At 37.3% G+C, this 22,101-nt stretch overlaps 1 protein-coding gene across 1 annotated transcript in view; it reads right to left on the minus strand.

Annotated features, from left to right (window-relative positions):
- Nucleotides 1-2,629: 2,629 nt before the first annotated feature.
- Nucleotides 2,630-22,101, minus strand: part of LOC126187509 (protein masquerade) — a 230,038-nt gene continuing 210,566 nt past the window's right edge. The window contains exons 6-10 of the mRNA XM_049928643.1: nucleotides 17,359-17,559; nucleotides 13,040-13,268; nucleotides 7,125-7,402; nucleotides 5,572-5,726; nucleotides 2,630-3,501 (exon numbers count right to left, since the gene is read on the minus strand). Coding sequence (XP_049784600.1) covers nucleotides 3,334-3,501; nucleotides 5,572-5,726; nucleotides 7,125-7,402; nucleotides 13,040-13,268; nucleotides 17,359-17,559 — 1,031 coding nt within the window. The 3' untranslated portion in view covers nucleotides 2,630-3,333. The remainder of the gene's footprint in view (nucleotides 3,502-5,571; nucleotides 5,727-7,124; nucleotides 7,403-13,039; nucleotides 13,269-17,358; nucleotides 17,560-22,101) is intronic.

Below are 22,101 nucleotides of genomic sequence, written 5' to 3' on the forward strand. Positions count from 1 at the left end.
TACTATAAGACAGTCCATTAATGTTGATATTATCCCAGACATTCATTAAATGGCTCAGTTTCACTATCTGCCAATTTTTTACATGCCTAAAAATTGAACTTGGGAGACTATTTATGGTGAAAACAGTTTTCAGTTGTCTTTGACAATATCAAACTCCATCCACAAGTCATACGTAATACATGTAATAAACTGACAGAAAAATCTTCAGTTGTAACTAAATATTTTCAGAGTGGTTGTTTTTTTATAGCGAAATTTAATGTTTTGTATAGTACATTGACCTCTCAGTTGTAATAAAAGATTTGTGGTTTTTCCGAAGCAAAAATATAATCTTTTTAGGTTTTACTTTACTATATGGTTCTACCAGAGACTTATCAACAAGTATGAGTTTATGATTTTCTCTTAAAACTGCATATCCTGTGGACTGGAGATAAAAACTGAAAAAATTGCAAAAAGGTTGGATATTAAGGAGATAGGACCTGTATAAGTTGAAAGAAAGAGAGGTTATTGAAAGTTTGAGAGGGAGCATTAGACAACAATTGAATGAAACTGGAAAGTAATACAGTAGAAGATGAATGGGTAGCTTTGAGAGGTGAAACAGTGCATGCAGAAGAGGATGAAATAGGTAAAAAGACAAGGGCTAGTAGATATCCATGGATGTCACAGAAGACACTGAATTTAATTGATGAAAGGATAAAATATAAACCTACAGAAAATAAAACATGATAGAAGTAATGAAATTAGGAGCAAGATAGCTATTTCCTACAGGAAAAATAAAGAGGTTTTTGGTGAACAGAGAAGCAGCTGTATGAATATTGAGAGTTTATATGGAAAACCAGTAATAAGCGAACAAGGGAAAGCTCAAAGGTGGAAGGAGTGTATATAGGGGGTATACAAAGGAAATGGACTTGAAAGCAATATTACAGAAAGGGAAAAAGACATGTGGGAAGATGAGATGGGAGATATAGTACTGTGAGAAGAATTTGACAGCACTAAAAGGCCTAAGACAAAACAAGGCACCTGGAGTAGACGGCATTCTGTCAGAACTACTGATATCTTTGTAGAGCCATGACAAAATTATTCCACTTGTTTTGCAGGATGTATGAGACAGGGAAAATAACCTCAGATTTCAAGAAAAATGTAATAATTCCATTTACAAAGAAAGCAGGTGTTGGCAGGTGTGAATATTATCAAAGTTTAATTTTAATAAGTCATGGTTGCAAAATACTGACATCAGTTATTGACAGAAGAATGGAAAAACTGTTCTAAGCTGACCTCAATGAAAATCAGTCTGGATTCCAGAGAAATGTAGGATCAAGCAATGGAATACTGACCATACAACTTTTCCTAGAAAACAGGATAAAGACATGAAAACCTACATTTATAGCATTTATAGACTTAGAGAAAGGTTTTGACATTGCTGACTGGAATACATTCTTTTAAATTCTGAAGGTAATTGGAGTAAAATACAGGAAGTCGAAGGCTATTTACAACTTTTACAGGTACTAGAAGGTAATTATAAGAGTTAAGGGGCATGAAAGGAAAGCACTAGTTGAGAAGGACATGAGGAATGGTATTAGCCTATCCCCAGAATTATTCAGTATGTGTATTGAGTAAGCAGTAAAGGAAACCAAAGAAAAATTTGTAGAAGGAATTAAGGTTCAGGAAGAAGAAATAAAAACATTGAGGTTTGTTGATGAAATTTTAATTCTGTCAGAAACAACAAAGGACTTGGAAGAGCAGTTGAATGGAATGGACACTGTCTTGGAAGAAGGATATAAGATGAATGTCAACTAAAACAAAATGAGGGTAATGGAATGCAGTTGAATTAAATCAGGTGACACTGAGGGAATTAGAGTAGGGAAGGAGACAGTGATTTATTTTGAGTATTAGGACAGAAAATAACATGATGGTCAAAGCAAAGAGCATAAAGTGTAGGCTGCCAATGGCAAGAAAAGTGTTTCTGAAAAAGACAAATTGGTTTGGCATCAAATATAGATTACTCAGTAGAGTGTGAGGTGGATGAAGTGGGTATTATACAGTCATCAGATGGTTTGTTTTTCATTATTGACCTGTGGAACATTACTCTGAAAGCATTTTAAAATGTGAATAACACTTACACTTTTTGTAATATAATGTTCCACCAGCTGCGACATAGTCACGTATACAAACAGTGATCCAATACTGTCAAATGTTTTTTATTCCAGTCTTTGATCACAATATCAGTTCTTTTGACGATGATCGGTTTCAGTACGTAATAACATCCTAAGATCTTTTCTACACCTTATCACTTTAGGACATGGTGTAGAAAAGATCTGAGGATGGTCATTACATACTGAAACCGGTCATCATCAAAAGAATTGATATTGTGATCAAAGACTGGAATAAAAAAACATTTGAATACAATGTCTTCTGGTAAACCTTCCGGGATGTAAGGTCGTGGTCCATGAAACTCTTCAGCTCCTAACGTTTCGTCCAGAGCTGCACTGGACATCTTCAGAGGGGTGTTTCTCCTCTGGTGAGTCTTGCCGACTGACTCGGCAAGACTCACCGGAGGAGAAACACCCCTCTGAAGATGTCCAGCGCAGCTCTGGACGAAACGTTAGGAGCTGAAGAGTTTCATGGACCACAACCTTACATCCCAGAAGGTTTACCAGAAGATATGTCATCCGGTCGTGAAAGCCTTCATACTATGATTTGAATACAATGGTTGTTGATGTCTTCACATCTATTACCTTTTGTATTTACAGAACACTTTTAAAGAAAAATCATCAAAAAACTGATTTCATGGGCACTAAGCCAATATAATACATTTATTTACACAACTGTGAGTGCTGCTACATTTATTCGGATACTGAACATGTTTTTGACACACATTTATTCATACAAAAAATGAATTTTAAAAATAGCCATTTAATGGCTCAGTCATTGATGTGTATATAAATTAACAACAAATATTTACATTTTCTTACTATATAATGATAACTTGTGATATAAAAATAAGTTTTTGGTATATTGTGAAACTTATATGTTCTGTGGCATCAGTCAGATATTATAGAAGATGATATTATACAATGTTTAAATTTTAAATACAGTATGCATTTGTTGTGCTGTATTACACTTAAAACTGAAATACTTTTCAACTATCAGACATCATGATTGTATTTTAGGCATCAAACCCTGAGATAAATTCTATTGCATTACTTATGATGTTTGATGGTGATTGATACTACTGCACTAAATGATACTGTAAACTCAGTGATAAAAATATTTAATGATGATATAAATAGAATGAGTTATTTACAGAGTGAAATTATGCTCTATTATCTCTGTACGCTACAGATTATTTACACTGATAATCTGATTAATCCAACCAATGAAGGAGGAAACTTTCACATAGACACCTGGGACATCAGCTCGGCCACATCCAAATCCCCAAGATACCAGACCTGCTAGTTCATAAAATCCATCATCCTGACAAACCAGTGGCCCACCTCCATCTCCCTACAAGACAGAGAAATGAAACAAATAACTTTTCATTGTAAATACTAAACAGACCCACATATGGCAGATTATAAGTTTACATTAGTCTGAAAAAAAAAAAATGAAATAAGTGAGTAGTAACAATTTCTTCCTGTTGTTAATTTTGGAGGTAAATTAGGCATAATGTCTTTTTGATATTTAGACTTGTCTTTTGAGCAGTTTGGTTAATGGTCATCTTGCTTGTGTGTCCCTGGAGACTAAATTGTGCTGGCACTGCAGCTCAGTTAGAATGGGGGTTGTGTTGGGTGGATTGGATGAGGGTCAGAAGGAGGTGAGGAGTGGAGGGATGGATGGCTGGCAGGAACAGAAATCAGGCATATGAGATAAGGCTGTGCCATTGGTGAGATTTCTCTCGCATAGGCAGGGGGAGTTGGCTGTTGAAAGTGAATTAGGAGGGGAAATAGAACACAGGAAGAGAGAGTCTACAGTGAGGAGGATGTGAGTATAGAATGAGTAGTTTGGGGGTCATGAAGACAGAGGTGGAAGTGGGTAGAGGAGAGGGATAGGGTAAATTAAGGCTGGGAAGATTACAGGATCAAATGATTTGTCACAAGGACAGTTCTTATATATGTAATTCAGAGGAACTGTGGTGGGGGGAGAGGAGGTGATCCACATGGTGGGGGCCTACTGAAGATGAACTTGGTATGGTCAGCAGCATGTTCCACCACTGGGTGGTCGACTCTGCTTTTGGTCACATTCATGCATTCAGGTGGACAGCATGTTGATGGTCACTTCCACATAAAATACTGTTCAGACGTTACAGCGAGCTGGTGTACGTTGTGGTTACTTCCACAGGTGGACTTGTGTCTGATAGGATAGGATAGGATATGCCTGTGATGAGAGATGGAGCATAGTGTGCTTGTTGGGTGCAATGAACAAGTCTTTCATCTTGGTCAAGGGAAGATAATGTTAATTTAAAGTATGTGTATATAGATGTGTGCCTCTCATGCATGTCATCCTGTGATATGAATCAACTAGGAAAGAAGTCTCATTCTCTCATCTTGATGGCCAATCATCTCATTTAAAACTCAAAGTTTGTCCTTTTTTACATGTCTATAATACTATTGTGTTTTCAGTTTCAGCATCTGGTTATTAATGTGTCAATCCCATGTGAACAGAACAAGCTGTGCAAAATCTAGAGATCAGAGAGCATTTTTTTAATATACACAAAAAACCTCTCCTTCCAAGCATCCTTGTTGCAGGACTAATTATTTGCACAGTATACGAAGCATTTTTAGTGCAGATAATTTTTCTATGTCCATCTGATTAGACTATCAGTTTAGTGGTGTGTGTGTGTGTGTGAACATGAAATTCTGAACATAACTTGAAGACAAGTTGGTAGACCAAAGGTATGGTGTGACACGTCACCTTTTCCTTGATAAAACATTTCGGCATTGGTTGTTCCTGACATTATGCCACTTGCAGGGCACATAGGGTAGGCTTTACAACCACTCACATGGGTAACAGTGAAGGGAAAACTAAACAAAATAGTGTGTTTGTATGGTTTGTGAAATATTTTACAGTTGTTGAATCAGTGGTAGCCATCTACTCTGTGGGGATGGAGGGAGCGCATTAGAAAGGGTTTTACATAGCTTTGTTTGTTATCCGATAAGTAGACATTTGGTAGAAGAATCATAAATTTAAAGAACTTTTACCAATTAAAAACTTATTATTTTTCTGCAATATGTGCTAAATTTGCAGAACTGTTAAATATGTATGTCCAGTTTGCAAACAGTTTAGTCGAAAACTAAAATCTCATTTCTTTAAATTTTGGTTTGTAGATGCTTCCTAAACCTGCTACTACTTGCCATGTCTGCCTTGTGTAATGTGAACAACATAGCCATGTTTTTCCAGTTATTCTGTAAACAACTTTGAGTTAACTATCAAGAGTCTTATATGACTAGTTCCTCATCAGTAGTCTGCCACTGGGTAAGTCAGTATATTTGCAACACTGAAATATAATTGGAGAACAGAATGAGATATTTGACTCATAGCTTCACATAGACTATTTTTTGACAAAACAGATCTTACCTGACATGCATCATTTCCTTCTTCTCCACCAGCACAAAAACTGCTTGCTGGAAGGATAAAGATTTTTTCTGTAACTGCATTGATTTTTCTTATACATTCTGCATCACTCACAATAGGTATTTCAGCTTCTCGGACTCTCAGTGGGATAGGACCAGCTGAAACAATAAATTTTTATTATTCAGTTTACATTATGAAACTGAAAAAGAGTTACAGGAAACTAAGTGGGTTGAAATAATGAACTCCTTTGGACTACATATATTTTTTTCTGTAAGCCTTAAAAAACAAGTATTATATGGTCTCTATTGTTTTCTTTTCCCACCCCAAAGAGCTTATTTAATCACTCCTGTCCAAAGTAGTGTATATTTCTTCTTGTTTATCTTGATTGTATTCTTGAAGAAAGACTATTCTTGTACAGTTGAACAATATTTGTGTCAGGTTCTGCTGCTTCGGTGTCTTCTCAGTTCATTTTGGAATGCAGCAGCTCCACTTACATGGATTTTGTCTGTTATCTGTAGAAGAACTTCTTAGAACTTCCCATCACTACTTATTGCATATAACCTGATATGCAGATTTGAGACAGATAATAGCATTATTTGTGGGGAATATGTAAAATGCTTAGAAGCACAGAACATAGTGCCAATGAAAATTTACTGCCATTTATAGTGATGTAAAACCCAGATGTCATTAATAAGTTGACATTGCATTGTCGAAGCACGTAAGTTTTGGTTGGTCAGTGGAAAGTCTTATCATCCGTACCTCATCAGTGAGGATCGCTGAGGGAAAGTCATAGTGACAAACTGTTACATTAAAGGTACTAAATGTAGCAGTGTGAAAATATCAATTCTTGTAATTGCAATTGACCTTTCAGAACAAGTTGTGTTAGGTGTTGAGTATGGGTGTGTCTTAAGGTGAGTGCCATTAAAATAGAGAAAAAAAGTTAAATATATTGTAGCTGGGGTTGCATAGGGAGGTGTTTTGACCATCCATATTACAATTCTCATCTTCTTCCCAATTATTTCTATCTTTTGTTGCACCTGTCAAAGTTATTGTTGGATCAACATTTTCAAATAATGATGAAGTGCTGAGGTATGTGTTATGCTCTAGTTCCAAGCCATGATGGCAAACTTCTGTGAGGCAGAAATACAGAAATTCATCTCACTGTACAAAAAGCATCTCAATTGTGACTGTGCTGAGAGGTAGCTCAACAATTCCTGCATCTGTTGCAATAAATATTCCCAACAAACAATGTTTCCTTTTTGTTTGCAGTCCTAAGGAAACTTGTTTCCAGGACAATTCTAGAATAAAAAAGTACATGAGAGTTAGGCTTGGCAACATTATTCAAAGTTTCTGATTGAATCTGTATCTCAATGTATATTCCTAATGTGGGAAGTTGAAATATTACTAAGTTTCTCAATTCAGTCAGCATTAATTTTCACTATGTTTATGAAATGAACGTGACAATAAATACTTTATTACTGTATTGCTTCAAACACAACTTGTTGTGAGAAGCACACACATCTCACTAGATACTTCTTACAAAGTTATATACTCACTCTCTCCCATATATCCATATCCCGTGACAGTGCAGCGCTTTCCAGCTGCTTGACTAACTCCTCTGGCAGGCAAGCAGACTAGACACACACCATCCTTGAGCTCAGCTTGTCCATGTAACTTCAGCAATGCTATGTCATTATCCAGGGTTTGGCTGTTATGGTTATGATGGATGTATGTTGTTGCTACACGCAATGTCTGTGCACCTGGGCTTCCATATTTACGTGTCAAATCATGGTCACCAACACGCACGTAGATAGCATCACCAGATCTCACAATACTGGAATGAAAATGAACTGTACTGTGAAGTTTGATACCAGAATTCAACAACTAAATTTATTATTGAAGTTACTAAAGAGCTAATTGGATATGGCAGTGAATAAGGCATGATGTCTTAGTTTGTTTATTCAATTGGAAATGATAACTATGTACCTTAACAACAACCTGTGCATCTATAACAAGTGATTTGCATGAAGCATACAGCAATTTTTAGAATTAGATCATGGCAAACAGTCTTTCAAAAAAGCCTTGGACACTCAGTCCTATAGGCAGTAAATCCATGGATCAAATTCTCCATCCTGCCTGATGTTGAAACTACAGGCAATATACCAACAATGTTAAATTGTGCATTTAAATTCACACTCTTGCATGAGGAGCCTGTTACTGTACCATTGTTTGAACATCATACAAACTCACATACTGATGATACTCTCATATGGAAAAAACAATTCTGACTATTCAATGCAAACATGGCACAACATCATGATAGAATTCTACTTAATTTTACTTTGAATACACTGTGAAAAAAGACCCTTTATTAAATAATATTTATTAACAATCTCTTGTGCAGTGAATAATACTTTGTAACTGTAAAAGAGGATGCCATGACAACACGTGGACCCCTTTCACCTTGGGGTCTCAGTGATCTGCCTTTCCTTTCTGTCATTTCTTGACCTATCCTTCTTTTCTCAACAAGAAAGTAGCTGATAGTTCCAAAAGTTAGGAATAGTTTTTTTCCACTTTTAAATTTATCTTTTGACAGTTCTGGAACTTCACCTCCTGAAGGTAATTTACAGCCAGATCATACTATCTCTTTATGACACAAAGATTAGTGGGATATAAATATAAGGATTACCTTCACAAATATACTCTTGACTCATAAATGTTTGGAAAATAGATCCCACTAATTATACAGTGCACAGTATAACACAGAGGTATTTGTCAGAAAATATGCGAGCAAATGTTCAACAGAAACAAAAGTAACATTGAGTGTGACTGAGGAAAACTTTACAGCACTCCTGATGTTCTCCACCCACTTAAAGAATTTATCAGATGGGATTAGCAGCACTCTCAGGTAGTTTGTAGCTAATGCTGTTCTCTCTAGGAAAATATTGTCACTGAATGATGGTAAGGAAATGCTGAATAACTTAGGCAATATTTCCATTTAGTATATTGAATGGCAACTTCCTTAAATGTGAATAAATGAAAGATAATACCCTTAACAAACAGAAAAATATTGATAATATCTGATCACCAGATCATAACTTCTGAAGCCCTTCACATTGTTAAAATACCTAAGGTAATATTACAAAGCAATATGAGATAAGATGCACACAGGAAATTAGCAGCAGAGAAGGTGAATGGAAGGCTTAGATCTACTGGTGTGGTACTGGGAAAGTGTGTAATGAAAATAGCATATTATGTGCTAGTGCAACCAAGTATAGAATGCTGCTTTAGTATTTGGTGTTCTTATCACATAGGAATGACACACATATCAAATTCATAGACATGCTGCTAGGATAAAAACATGTTGGTACACCTCATATGAAAGTGTAACAGAAATACTTATATAATTTTATTGGGAATATTTGGATGAAGCATAGCTTCATTATTGCAAAGCCCTATTGGGAAACTTTTGATAACCAATGTACAAGGCAGATTGTATGGCAGTTCTATTATCTCCATGCTTTATCTTGTGAGAAGACCTTGAGAATGATATAAGAGGGATTATGTTGCATACAGAGGCACGGAACGGTTTTTTCTTTTCCTTTCTATTCCCTACCTGAATTGAATATGACAAAAATTCTAATATTGATACTGCTATCTAGATTGCTGTTATGTTCAAAAGGACCAATTTTTTGTGTATAGACATTCATTCTAAAGCTTAAAAAAGTTAGCACCAGTGAAACATTGTTGTAGTTTATATCGGAGTGAGTAAAGCTGGTGTAACCTTCTTGAGATTGTGTACATATATAGTTTCATTGACAAATATTTAAGATGAATTAAAAAATACTTTGCTAATGAAAGTCAGTGTCACAACCAGTTTTGTAAACCAAAACTGGTCCACAAGATAACTATATACTTTATAAAATCTGAAGTTTACATTATTATTGATGAATATGATAGTGTTTTACCAAGCAGTGACAGAACAATCCAGTAACACCACTATTAATAAAAATATGCATCCTTTACTTAGTAGAATTACCAACAATTTTTGATAATTAATACTAACACTAATAATACTATACCCTATGTGTACTACACATTCTGACAAAGATTACCATAAGTTTATTGATATAATTTTTGACAGGAAATATGCACTTTCATGTATACACAATTAATTTTGAAAATGTGCTCCACAGAATGACACATATTTCATATTATCTTTGTATCAAGAATTTATTATTGTAATGTATTGGTATATGTATAAGGAAAACCAGGTATATAATCCTTTTACTTTTATGGATTTTCATACATATATAAATAATATATAAAATGCATATTAGAACCATCAGTTGTTTTTATTTTAAACCGAAATTCTACCAGTTCCTGTCTTGGACTGTCATCACGGATGAAGGTTTAAAATGGTTTAAGCCACCATATTGTGCTAGTCATTACTTAAAATGTGCAGTGCATTTCATGAATATAAATATATGACACAGGACTTTAAAAGCAAACATCCAAATACAAATTGTATACAGACACTATATAATTGAAAACTATAAAATTCTTTATATTTTATTTCAAAGACATAATTTTATGTTGTAAAAGATTGCTACCATCTGGTGGCACTTCAAAACATGATGTTTTCCATTTATTGTCTCATAAATGTTTCCTATGTGATGTCAACAAGACACAACATGAAAACATTTCATACATGTCCAATGTAAAGGGTGATTATAATTGAAGTTAAACTTTGAAAATGCTGTAGAAATAACACCTCTGATCATAATGACATGAAATTGCAATGGAATATTATCAAAGAAGTGGGAAAAGGTATGGCAGAAGAAAAAAATTGTGTGAAAATTGATCAATAGATGGTGCTGTATGTGTCAGAATACATAAATGAAAAAAACCTGTCATACGCATGACCCACTGAAGCTGGCATAAACATGCCGGATACATGGTTTTTCCTCCTTTCGTGTCTGTGACATTCACCATGACTTGTCTCAATGCTGGATCATGCTCTGCTTGTAAAAATGTATTACAAGAATGATGACACTGTGCATACATCACTCTGCAGAAGTTCTGGACACTGTAGGGTTTTAAAAAAAGGCATTGGTCCAATGACTACTGTGGGTCTGGAGGAAATGATTGAGTAATTTGAAAAGACAGGTTCTTTTGGTGTGCAATCTGGTAGAGCGAGGAAACAAATTGATTCAATGTCAGTGGAAGCAAAGGCCACAGCAATGCAGGAGGAGACGAGTGGTGGTGTGCAAACATGTAGTGAACAGAGAATTGCCTGAACATTGGAAATACCCGTGACCACAGTGCGTAAAATCCTGCAAAACATCCTTCTTTGCTATCCATTCAAAATTACACATGTGCACAAGTTGCTTCCTGTTGACCTGCCAACAAGAGAGACTGTTGCTTTAGAATTTCTTGCTTGCATGGAAGTGGACAATGATTGGCCGTGGAATATTTTATGGACAGACAAAGCCCACTTTCATCTGACAGGATATGTCAATACACAGAATTGTCAAATACAGGCAATGGAAAATCCACACGCAAATCAACCAGTACCACTTCATCCTGAAAAGGACACTGTATGGTGTGAGTTTAGGGCATCATTTAACATATTTTTTCGAAGAAACAGGTGCTACCATACCTGTTACCTGTACTGTCACTGGTAAGCGCTTATGCGTGTCTTTTGTGCAACCATGTCATTCCATCTCGCCAACAGCATGGATGTGTGGATGGGAACATTTTTATGCAAGATGGCACACTTCTGCACATTGCAATTCCAGTTACGCAGCTGCTGAAGCGCCGCCTCAGAAATGCTAGAATTATCAGCCACCATTTCGCTACAGCCTGACTATCCTGATCATCTGATCTTAATCCATGTGACTTCTGGCTGTGGGGCCATCTGAAAGATGTTGTGTTCAGTGTTCTGCTTACAAACTTGGCATCATTGAAGGCATGCATTATGCAACACATTCTGAATGTGACCCTGTAAACACTTTGAGCAGTTGTGGAACATGCTGTTTTTCGATTTCAACTTGTTGCGAAAATGTTGAACAGCACAGTGAACATGTTTTGCACCAGTCACACAGAAATCAATAACCCGATTTGATTTTGGCAGATGCTTTTTATGCAGTTTTTGGCATCAGGACAATTAAAAACTGGTGTGAGTGATGCTTTTTATGTGGTTTTTGGTCTCAGGACAATTAAAAACCAATTTTTCCCATCCGATATGATATGACCTTGCCATGGCGGATGGACTTACATAACTTATAGTATCACACCTGTACACCCCTGCACACTGAGTAGCGCAGTTTTTTCAACATCAAACGTACACCTTAGGCATTGTTGTATGATTCATTTGTCATTTGTAGTTGACTACTACTAAATTATGATGCTTACAGTGGCATCTTTTCCTGCATTTTGTAACTTTTTATTTTTCTTCTGCCATATGTTTTTCCCCTTCTCCGATAATATTCCGTTGCAATTTGACGTCATTCTGACCAGTGGTGTTATTTCTACAGCGGTTTGAAAGTGTAACTTTAATTATAATCACCCTGTATTTTATTTGTAACTACTGGGCACTCAGCTATTGTGTTATTGTATGACAAAGAGGGTACTGTGGAATGTCATCTCTATGAGGTATGTTTACCTTGAATTTGCAGTTTCTGTTGGTTTGACATTAGAATTTTTCATAACTGTACCTCCATATACATTACAGTTGTATCCAATTAATGTGAACACACTACAGCATGGATTGGTTCAGTAAAAAAAATTTCTATGCATATGGTCTGAAGATGGTGGTTTAATTATGCTGAAACTAGTAATCATTGTGTATTTTTCTGCAAGCTGGGCAAATAAACTTCTCTTATAAGAACAACAACTTTGTCTGTATATTTCATACATAGAATATACACATGTCTGTAGCAACACTGTCCACATTGGCTATGAGTATTATTATCCACGGCATCCTTGCCGTACAATAATATGTTGAACATTAAATCATTCACCAGTTTAATTTTTGGTGAAACACCTTCAAATCAAGTTGGGGGAACCACACATTTTCATATTCCTAGAACTCATTCCATATTATTGTAGAATGACACTGCCTTACCACCACATTTTTAGCAAGTATTATATTATTGTGTATCAGTTTTATATTAGGTACTTGTTATAAATGTTAAGCTGAATCATATACCCTAAAGAAGATTAGCATATTCATGTTCTGGATACTTTGTCCATTTGAAGTGCAAATGGGAATAATTTTACCATTCACCTATATATTATGGATAACCTTCAAGATATATAGACACAATGAACAGTGTGACAGATGTTAGATACATTTTATGAGCATCATATGAAGAACATTCCTAGCTTTCACATGGAACCAGGAATTTAAAGAACTAAACTATAACAGTCAACATTATCTAGTGATAAATGCATAGTCTGTACTCACTTTGTAACACAATGTGCAGCTGTAAGAACCCACTGAGTGCCAATGAGTGCTCCACCACAGAGATATTGGTTTAGGGAATTTATGAGAGCGACTTGCCAGCACCATTCACCAGGATCCCCATCCTCTCCGCCTACAACTCTACCATGGCGTGCTGTACCCTTCACACCACATACATACTTGCTGTAAACTGGTGGTCTTGTTGTTGAAGTGGTAGTTGTGGCAGCCACACCTATAGGAGAAAATACTGCTTTGCATTTATTGTCATTAGCACTAATTAAAAATGAATACATGTGAGCATACTTCTGTACTAATATCATGTCATCCAATTCCAAAAAGGTAAGATAAGCATTATTTAAAGATAAAGATGTGACACAGACATAAGTGTTTAGACAATTTCAAATGATAAAGGTGTGGTGGCAACACAAGTGTTTATTATTAAGCATTAGGATTCTCATCAGTTATGTTTCCTTCATACCTATTATGTATGAATGCTAAGTACCGGAAAAGTAGACACTGTTGTGGTCTTCTGTTCGAAGACTGGTTTGCTGCAGCTCTCCACATTAGTCTATCCTCTACAAGCATCGTCATTACTGCATAACAACTCCAACCTACAGCCACTTGAACTTGCTTACTGTGTTCATCTCTTGGTCTCCCCTTATGATACTTTGATGTCTCAGGATGTGTCCTATCAACCAATCCCTTGCTTTAGTCAAGGTTTGCCACACATTTCTTTTCTCCCTATTTCCATTCATTACCTCCTCAGTAATTAATTGATCTACCCATTTAATTTTCAGTGTTCTTCTGTAGCATTGTATTTCAAATGCTATTAATCTCTTTTTGTCTGAACCACTTATCATCCATGTTTCACTTCCATGCGAGGCTACACTCCACACAAATGCCTTCAGACAAGACTTCCTAACACTTAATTTATATCATATGTTAAAAAATTACAGTTAAAAAAATTCTTGCTATATTTTATATCATCTTTACTTTGGATATCATCGATTATTTTGCTGCCCAAATAGCAAAATTCATCTATTGCTTTTACTGTCTCATAATTACCTCAACATCACTTGATTTAATCTGACTACTTTCCATTACTCTGATTTTACATTTGTTGATGTTCAACATATATCCTCTTTTCAAGACACTAGCTATTGTTAATCTCCTCTTCTAAGTCCTTTCCCATCTCTGTCATAATTACAATGCCATTGGCAAAACTCAAAGGTTTTATTTCTTCTCCCTTGTTTCCTTTACTGTTTGCTCAATGTGCAAACTAAATAACACCAGGTATAGGCTACACCTCTGTCTCACTCTGTTCTCAACTACTGCTTCCCTCTCATGTTCTTTGACTCTTATAACTGCTGTCTGGTTTCTGTATAAGTTGTAAGTAAATGTTTGCTCCCTGTATTTTACTCCTTGTACCTTCAGAATTTCAAAGAGTGTATTCAATTCAAAACTGTAAAAACCTTGCTCTGATCTATAAATGCTGTGAACATTGATTTGCCTTTCGTTAATCAATCTTCTAAGTTAAGCAGCAGGGTCAGTTTTGCCTCTTGTGTACCTACATTTATCCAAAACCCAAACTGATCTTCCACAAAGCTGAAATTAATCAGATGAGGCCCATATAAACTGAAAGAATCAGATATTGTTGATAAATCCAGGTGGGAACAATGACAATGTTATGAAGAGGCTAGACTGCTACTCACCTTATAAAGGAGATATTGAGTTGCAGACAGGCATGCATTTGAGCTTTTGGCCAAAAGACCTTCTTCTAAAGTAGAAAACACACACACAGTCACACAAGCACAACTCGCACACACATAACCACTGTCTGGCTGCTGAGGCTGGACTCATACAATCAACTGTGCCTGATGGAAGAAGCAATCCATGGGTGGTGGGAATGAGGAGGTTGGGGTGGGGAGGGGGAAAGATAGCAGCATAGGGGTGGAGAGAAGGTGTAATACTGCTTGTAGGAGTATGCAGGGATGTGATGGGGACAGGGTAGGTACTGAATGGGAGGGGGGGAGAGGATGGGAGGGGAGTGGAAAAGGAGAGAAGTAGAGTAGGGACAATAGACTAGTGGGGGTGTTGGTCAAATAGAAGGTTGTGTAATGCAGGAGTGGGAGCATGGAAGGGGATAGGCTGATTCCCACTTCAGCACTACACAACCTTCTGTTCAATCGAAACACCCACTAGTCTATTTTTCCCTCCTCTACATTTCTCCTTCTCTGCTCCCCTCCTGCATCCTCCACCGCCCATCCCACCCACTAACCTAGCAACCCTACCCTGTCCCTATCACTTCCTTCCATACTCCCACAAGCAGTGTTACATCTTCCCCCACCCCTATCCCGCTATCCCTCCCCCTCCCCACTCCAGCCTCCTCCTTACCCCCAACACCCATGAATTGCTACCTCCATCAGGCACAGTTGGCTGCATGCAGTCCAGCCTCAGCAACTGCTGATATTACACTATACTCCTTAACCCAAAGTCCTATTCTTCACAGATGTTTGAGACTTGAAAAGGCCTCTGGAACTATGAGGTGCTATTCAAAATTTTCAGGACTGGTGCTACCATCTGTTAAGAACGTTACCTTTGGACTAATGGTCACCGCCACCCTCAAAGTAGTTCTCATCCGCACGTACACACCGGTCCCAGCTCTTCTGTCACTGGTCAAATGGTTTCTGGAAGTCCTGTTCTTTGAGGGTGTTTGTCACCACCTGTGATGCTTCTTGAATCCTCTCTAGAGTGTCGAACTGATGGCTTTTCAAGTTGAGTTGCAGTTTTGCAAATAGTGCGAAGTTGCAAGGTGCCAATTCTGGTGATTACAGTGGGTAGGGTACGACTGCCATGTTGTTTCTTGCCAAAAAGGTCCTGGTGAGCAATGACGTGTGACAAGGTGTGTTGTCATGATGCAGCAGCCAGTTCCTTGACACCAAAGTTCGGGCCGTCATTGCCACACCTTTTCACAGAGCCATCACAAAACATCACAGTAGTATGTGGAATTCATTCTCTGGTTGGGTGGGACAAATTCTTTCTGCACAATTCCCTTGGCATCAAAGAATAACGTGATCATGCTCCTCACTTTGCTCTTCATCTGTCTCGCTTTTTTTGGATCTTGGAGAGCCTGGGCTCTTCCACTGGGATGATTGTACGGCTCATGCTCTGTCCCCGAAACACTTATTGAATCATTGCAAGGGTCTCTGTAGCACTTTTCCCAAGATTCACACAGAATTTGATACACACACGCTGTTCTGTTTGCAGATCCATCATAAAATCGCCACACAGAAAACATAGAGTATTATGGAAATAACTGTGGACACACAACACGTCCTTCCAACTGAATGCTACTCCGCACACTGACTCATCAGATATGCAGCTCTCGCCACCTAGCAATGCAAAGATCTACTACTCCTACTTTCCAGATGGCAGCATCAGCCCCGAAAACTTTGGATTCCACCTCCTATGTAGTTTCATTTGATTAAAGTGCATATGCCTGGGTTCCAAGGAGAATCTCCTATTTCATTTGATGCTGAGGTGCTATTCCAATACAGCTGGAGAGCCTCCACAATGCTGTTCAAGTTTAGGGGGAGTACCAATGTGTGAATAGGAATTTGGATTGAGGAAGAAGGCATGCTAGGGTAGTCCACGGAGCTGTGCAAAGCCACTGTGCCAGGGTGGTGTAGTGCTTAATGCATCTACCTAGATAGCAGGAGACTTGGATTCAAATCCTGGCCTTGACACAAATTTTCATTTGCTGCGTCAGTCTGCTTATACACATCATAGATGTTTGAGACTTGAAAAGGTCTCAGGAGCCATATGGTTCACTTGATTTTATGTTCTTCTTCATGTAACTGAATTGCAGTAGCTAATTATTATTTTTTAAAGAGCCTTCAAAATCTTGTAATCTACTATACATTCATTTTGAAATTTATTGACTACATAAACATTCACGCTGCATGTACTCCATTGATTTTACAGTGGGTTAAATATAAAATTTATTTCTTGTTGGAAAACTGGATAATGTTCCCTTGGTACACAAAATTGACTGTTGAGGTTACAAATGCTTCTAGACAGGAGACATTGGCAGATAGAGTGAAATTAAATTTAATAAATCTCCATTTGTGACCATATATACACAGAAACTGCATCCTTGTGAAACTGATAAACAGTATAATTATGGCAAATTGATGTAATTATATTTTTCTAAACAAACATCTACAGAAAATGAAATTAAATTGTAAAGGAATTTGCAGGCAACATTTAACAGATACAAAGACACAAAAAACCACAAGAGAAAGGAAAGAAAAATAACTCACTTGTTGTATATGGGTTGTGTGGTGCTGGATGGTGTGATGGCCTTAAAGTTGGACGATATGGTTCAACTGCAGTAACAGTATGGTTCTGGTCTGACGAATGCCCTGATTTCTCTTCAATTGTTTCACGGATGAGAGTTTTTGATGCACAGCATTGTGTACCAGACTTACGGCACTTGAAGAGATCTGTCATTTCTGCATTACCTGTAATATACAAGTTTTTAAATTATATTTATAATATTAGAAACCATAAAAATCGAATAAATGCTGTTCTTTGAACCCACTGAAGATGCTAGCTATACCAGTACCACAAATTCTAATAAGTTCACAGAGGCCAGTGATATTCTATTTGAAAAGTGGCTTGAGATGTAATGAATTTTTAGTAATTCCAGATCATCTTGATCTACATGATTACTCTGTAGTACAAATATAAGTGTTTGACAGGAGATGCATAGAACCACATTCAGTCCATTTCTCTACCATTTCACTCTCAAACATCATGTGGGAAAAATGAATACCTGTGTCTTGCTCTGTGAGCTCTGATTTTTCTTATTTTGTCATGATGGTCATTCCTTCATATGTGGATTGGAATCAACAAAATATTTTGTCATTCTGATGAGAAAGCTGGGGACTAAAATTTCATACAAAGACCTCAGCACAATTAAAAATGCTTTCTTTTAATGGTTGCCACTTTAACTCCACGACACTCTCTCCACTATTTTGAAATAATACAAAATGAGTGAACTTTTCTCATGTCCTCCATCAGTCCCATTTCGTAAGAATCCGACACTGCAGAGCAGTTTTGGAGAATAGGATGGACAGCTTAGTGGAGGCCATCTGTTTAGTTGAATTGTTGTACCGTCTAAGTATTCTGCCAATAATATGCAGTGTTTGATTCATCTTTCCCACAATGTTTACTCTGTTATGACTCAGTTTCAGTTGTTCATGTTTGTAATCCATAGACACATAGTTACAGAAAGAACCTTTAAATTTATGGTTTATCATGTACCAAATTTTAACAGAATTTTTTTAGTACTCACATGAAAGACATCACACTTTCTATTAAATGGCACATTTTTTGCACCTTGCAGACATCTTGTCTAAATCATTTTGTAATATGTTTTGATCTTTTAATGATTTTACTAGGTGGTAAATGATGGCATCATCTGAAAATAGTATAAGACAGCTACTGAGATTGTCTCCTAAATAATTTATGTAGATTAACAATAGCTCCCTTGAGGAATGTCAAATAAAACAGGTATCACCAGATGACTTCTCATCAGTTACAACGAACTGTGTTCTTTCTGATAGGAACTCATGAAACCAGTCACATATATGATATGATATACCACAGGCACACAATTTTATTAGAAGCCTTTTGTGAGGAACAGTGTCAAAAACCTTCTGGAAACCTAGAAATATGGAATCAACTTGAGACCTCCTCTCAATAGCACTCATTACTTTGTGTGAATAAAGAGCCAACTGCACTTCACAAGAACACATTTTCTGAGTCCATGCTGGTTCTGTGTATGTTTATGGCATTTTCTTTGAACCATTTCATAATGTTGGAATACAAAATCCTACAACAAATGTGTCAGTGATGTGGATCTACAATTTAACAGAATATTCATAATTCCTTTCTTGAGTATTGGGGCTATTGGTGTGACCTGTGGAGCTTTCTAGTTTTTGGGTATGGATCTTTCATTTGTGTGCAGTTGTATATTATGGCTAAAATGGAGCTGTTTCACCAGCATACTCTGAAAGGAACCTAAATGAGATGCAATCTGGACCAGAAGACTGTTGTTTGTTAAATAACTTAAATCTGTTTGTTGTACTGAGGATATCTACTTCTAAGCTGCTCAGGTCAACAGCTATACTTGATTTGAATTCTGGAATATTTAATGCATTTTCTTTGGTGAAAGAATTTTAGAATACTGAGGTCAGCAATTCAACTTTAGTGGTGATGTCTTCAGTAACATTACCATTGCTATCGCAAAGTGACATGATTGTCAGTGTCTCAATGCTGGCATACTTTACATATTAGCAGAAGCTCTTTAGATTTTCTGCAAGACTTTGAGACAAAGTTTTGTTGTGGAAACTGTTAAAAGCATCTCATACTCCAGTCTGTGCTAAGTTTTGAGCATATGTATATCACTGTCAGTCTTGGAGATTTTGTGGTCTTTTAAATCTAGCAGCTTGCCTCTTCTGTCCATCACTGGCTGTGCCCATATCCCATCATAGATCATGGTATCACACCATAATTTTGTTATCCTACATTTTAGAGCAGAATTTCTTAAAAAATGTCCTAGCTCGACATAAATCGTCCTGCAGAAATTAATAGTGCTGCCCCAAAAATTATATACTGAAGCTCCTAGCATCTGTCAATAAGATGTAGCATATAATGGCAGCTTTTATTTGTAAATTCATTTATTTTTCAAGTCACACATTATATTCTGTAGGTTCCAGTGTAACTGAGAACCCTTAGGGACATAGACACCAAATTTCTGCAACTCACATCTAACAATCTCTACACTAGGAGTAAATTTATACGTGGTATGGAATTTGTCAATGGAAATACCTTGTGAGGGGGCAAATTGGTTAAAACATAGGTCTTATATGAATGATGAGCAGAGTTCATACATCTCTGGAAAAAAATGAAACATCATCAAGTGCTCTGTTCATTGGCACCAGAGTATAAGATGTGCATATTGAGGGGTCGAAGTGTTAGTGATTTATTTGTCACAGTCATCAGTGATCACATGGTGCACAGAAGGCCCGAGTTTAGATGTGAGCAGTGTTTACAACATTAATTTTAGGGCACAACCAAGTCCCAGCAATGAGTTCTTTCTGCTGCTGAACAGCTTTAGCCATTTGAGCAGGGTTGCTTTTTGGGCCTGTGGAAAGCTGGATGGATGTATCAATGGATTTCTGCACATGTTGGGCACAATGTGTCAGTGATGTTTCACTGCTTTCAACAGACAATGTTCTGGATGCTCACATAGTACAGACACACATCGAGATTGATGGATTGTGCGAGCAGCGGTGGCTGACTGCATATCGTTGAGGGACAAAATCTGGGTACACGTCATGCTGCTGTGTCATCAGGGATCATTAGGAAATATCTGCTTGCAGTAAAATTAAGACCACATGTGCCTCTGGCCAAGCTATCACTCAAACAACAACAACACCAAGAATGGCTTCTCTGATGTCATGAAGAATGGAATGATGCTCTGTTTTTTCACTGATGAAAGAAAATTCTGTCTGTATGCAAGTAATGGATGTACATATGTATGGGGTAGACATGGTGAAATAACAATTCCAGAGTGCATTTGCACACAACACACAGAGACCATTCCAGGTTTTATGGAGTGGAGGTGCAACTCACAGTCACATTTGGTGTTTCTGCAGGGTAGAATAACCAGTGCCCACTACATTGCACAGGCTGCTATTCCCATGCTACTGCCACTTCTTTGACAGGAAGGTGATGTACTTTTACAGCAGTACAAAGCAAATCCCCATATATCCACAGCAACAACACATGCTTTTTATGGTGTACAGCAACTGCCCTGGCCAACAAAACCACCAGATCTCTCGCCAGTTGAACATGTATAGCACATGATGAAGTGGGAACTTACTTGCTCCTCAGGTCCTACAAGAACCATTGCTGAATTGCTACAAAGAGCACAAAATGCCTGTAGCAGTCTGTCACAGGATGCCATTTGGCATATTTATGACCATTTGCGTGCAAGTATATGCATATGCATTGCCACCAGAAGTGGTTACACTGTGTAGTGATGTGACAGTTTGGGCACTCTTTACTGCAATTTGTGAGCTCAATTTTTCCTAGTGATGCTAGTCCAACAATGGAGGAGACTGGTCTGTTTATTAAGAGGAACAAACATATGGCATATGTTTAATTTGTCTTAATTTGTTCTCATGCACTCTTACAATGATGAACTATCTGTTGCCTCTCAATGAAATGACCTTGTTCTTGAGGGTGTTCCATGGCCTTTTTTCAAGTGGTGTATATCCTTAGGTTTTGCATTTCTTCCCTAAAATCACATATGGCAAACATTGTGATGATTTATCTAACAAAGCCACTGTAATTACTTCACCAGTCTTCATCCAGCAGAGCTAGAGTGCCAAATAGCTTTCAGGCCAATAATGTGTTAAAAACTGTAACATACTTTCCATCCCCTGATGGAGACAGTGATGACTGAACCCCTTAAACATTCTAACATCTTTGGCATCCAAAATGTGAGATTGGCAATTTTATATTAAGGTTGTAAAAGATTACACAAATGAATCACACTGTAGATTCAAACTGTGTGCTGGACTGAGACTCTAACTGAGATCCTCAATTTTGTGGGAAAATTTATTCCTGTCTGAAATATTCAGATATACTTAAGGGGTTCAAATCCCACTTTGTTACACACTCCACTTAAATGAAAGATTCATTCTGGAAACAATTTGTGAGCTCAATTTTTCCTAGTGATGCTAGTCCAACAATGGAGGAGACAGGTCTGTTTATTAAGAGGAACGAACATATGGCATTTTTGTGCATCTTGCGAAATGCTTTTTGCTGTAGTGAATGATACCTCAGTGAGAATTTTTCTGTGTTGTAGTACCTGTCTTTCAGCAAATTTGTTCAGCTTGACCCTGGCTGTCTTGTTGTTTGTTGCATTATAGGCTTCATGTCACCAGAGGGCAGTGAATTCATTTCTCCCCACTGCACTGCGGTGAGCA

This window comes from Schistocerca cancellata, chromosome 1 (genome assembly GCF_023864275.1).
Source record: "Schistocerca cancellata isolate TAMUIC-IGC-003103 chromosome 1, iqSchCanc2.1, whole genome shotgun sequence".
Classification (NCBI taxonomy): domain Eukaryota; kingdom Metazoa; phylum Arthropoda; class Insecta; order Orthoptera; family Acrididae; genus Schistocerca; species Schistocerca cancellata.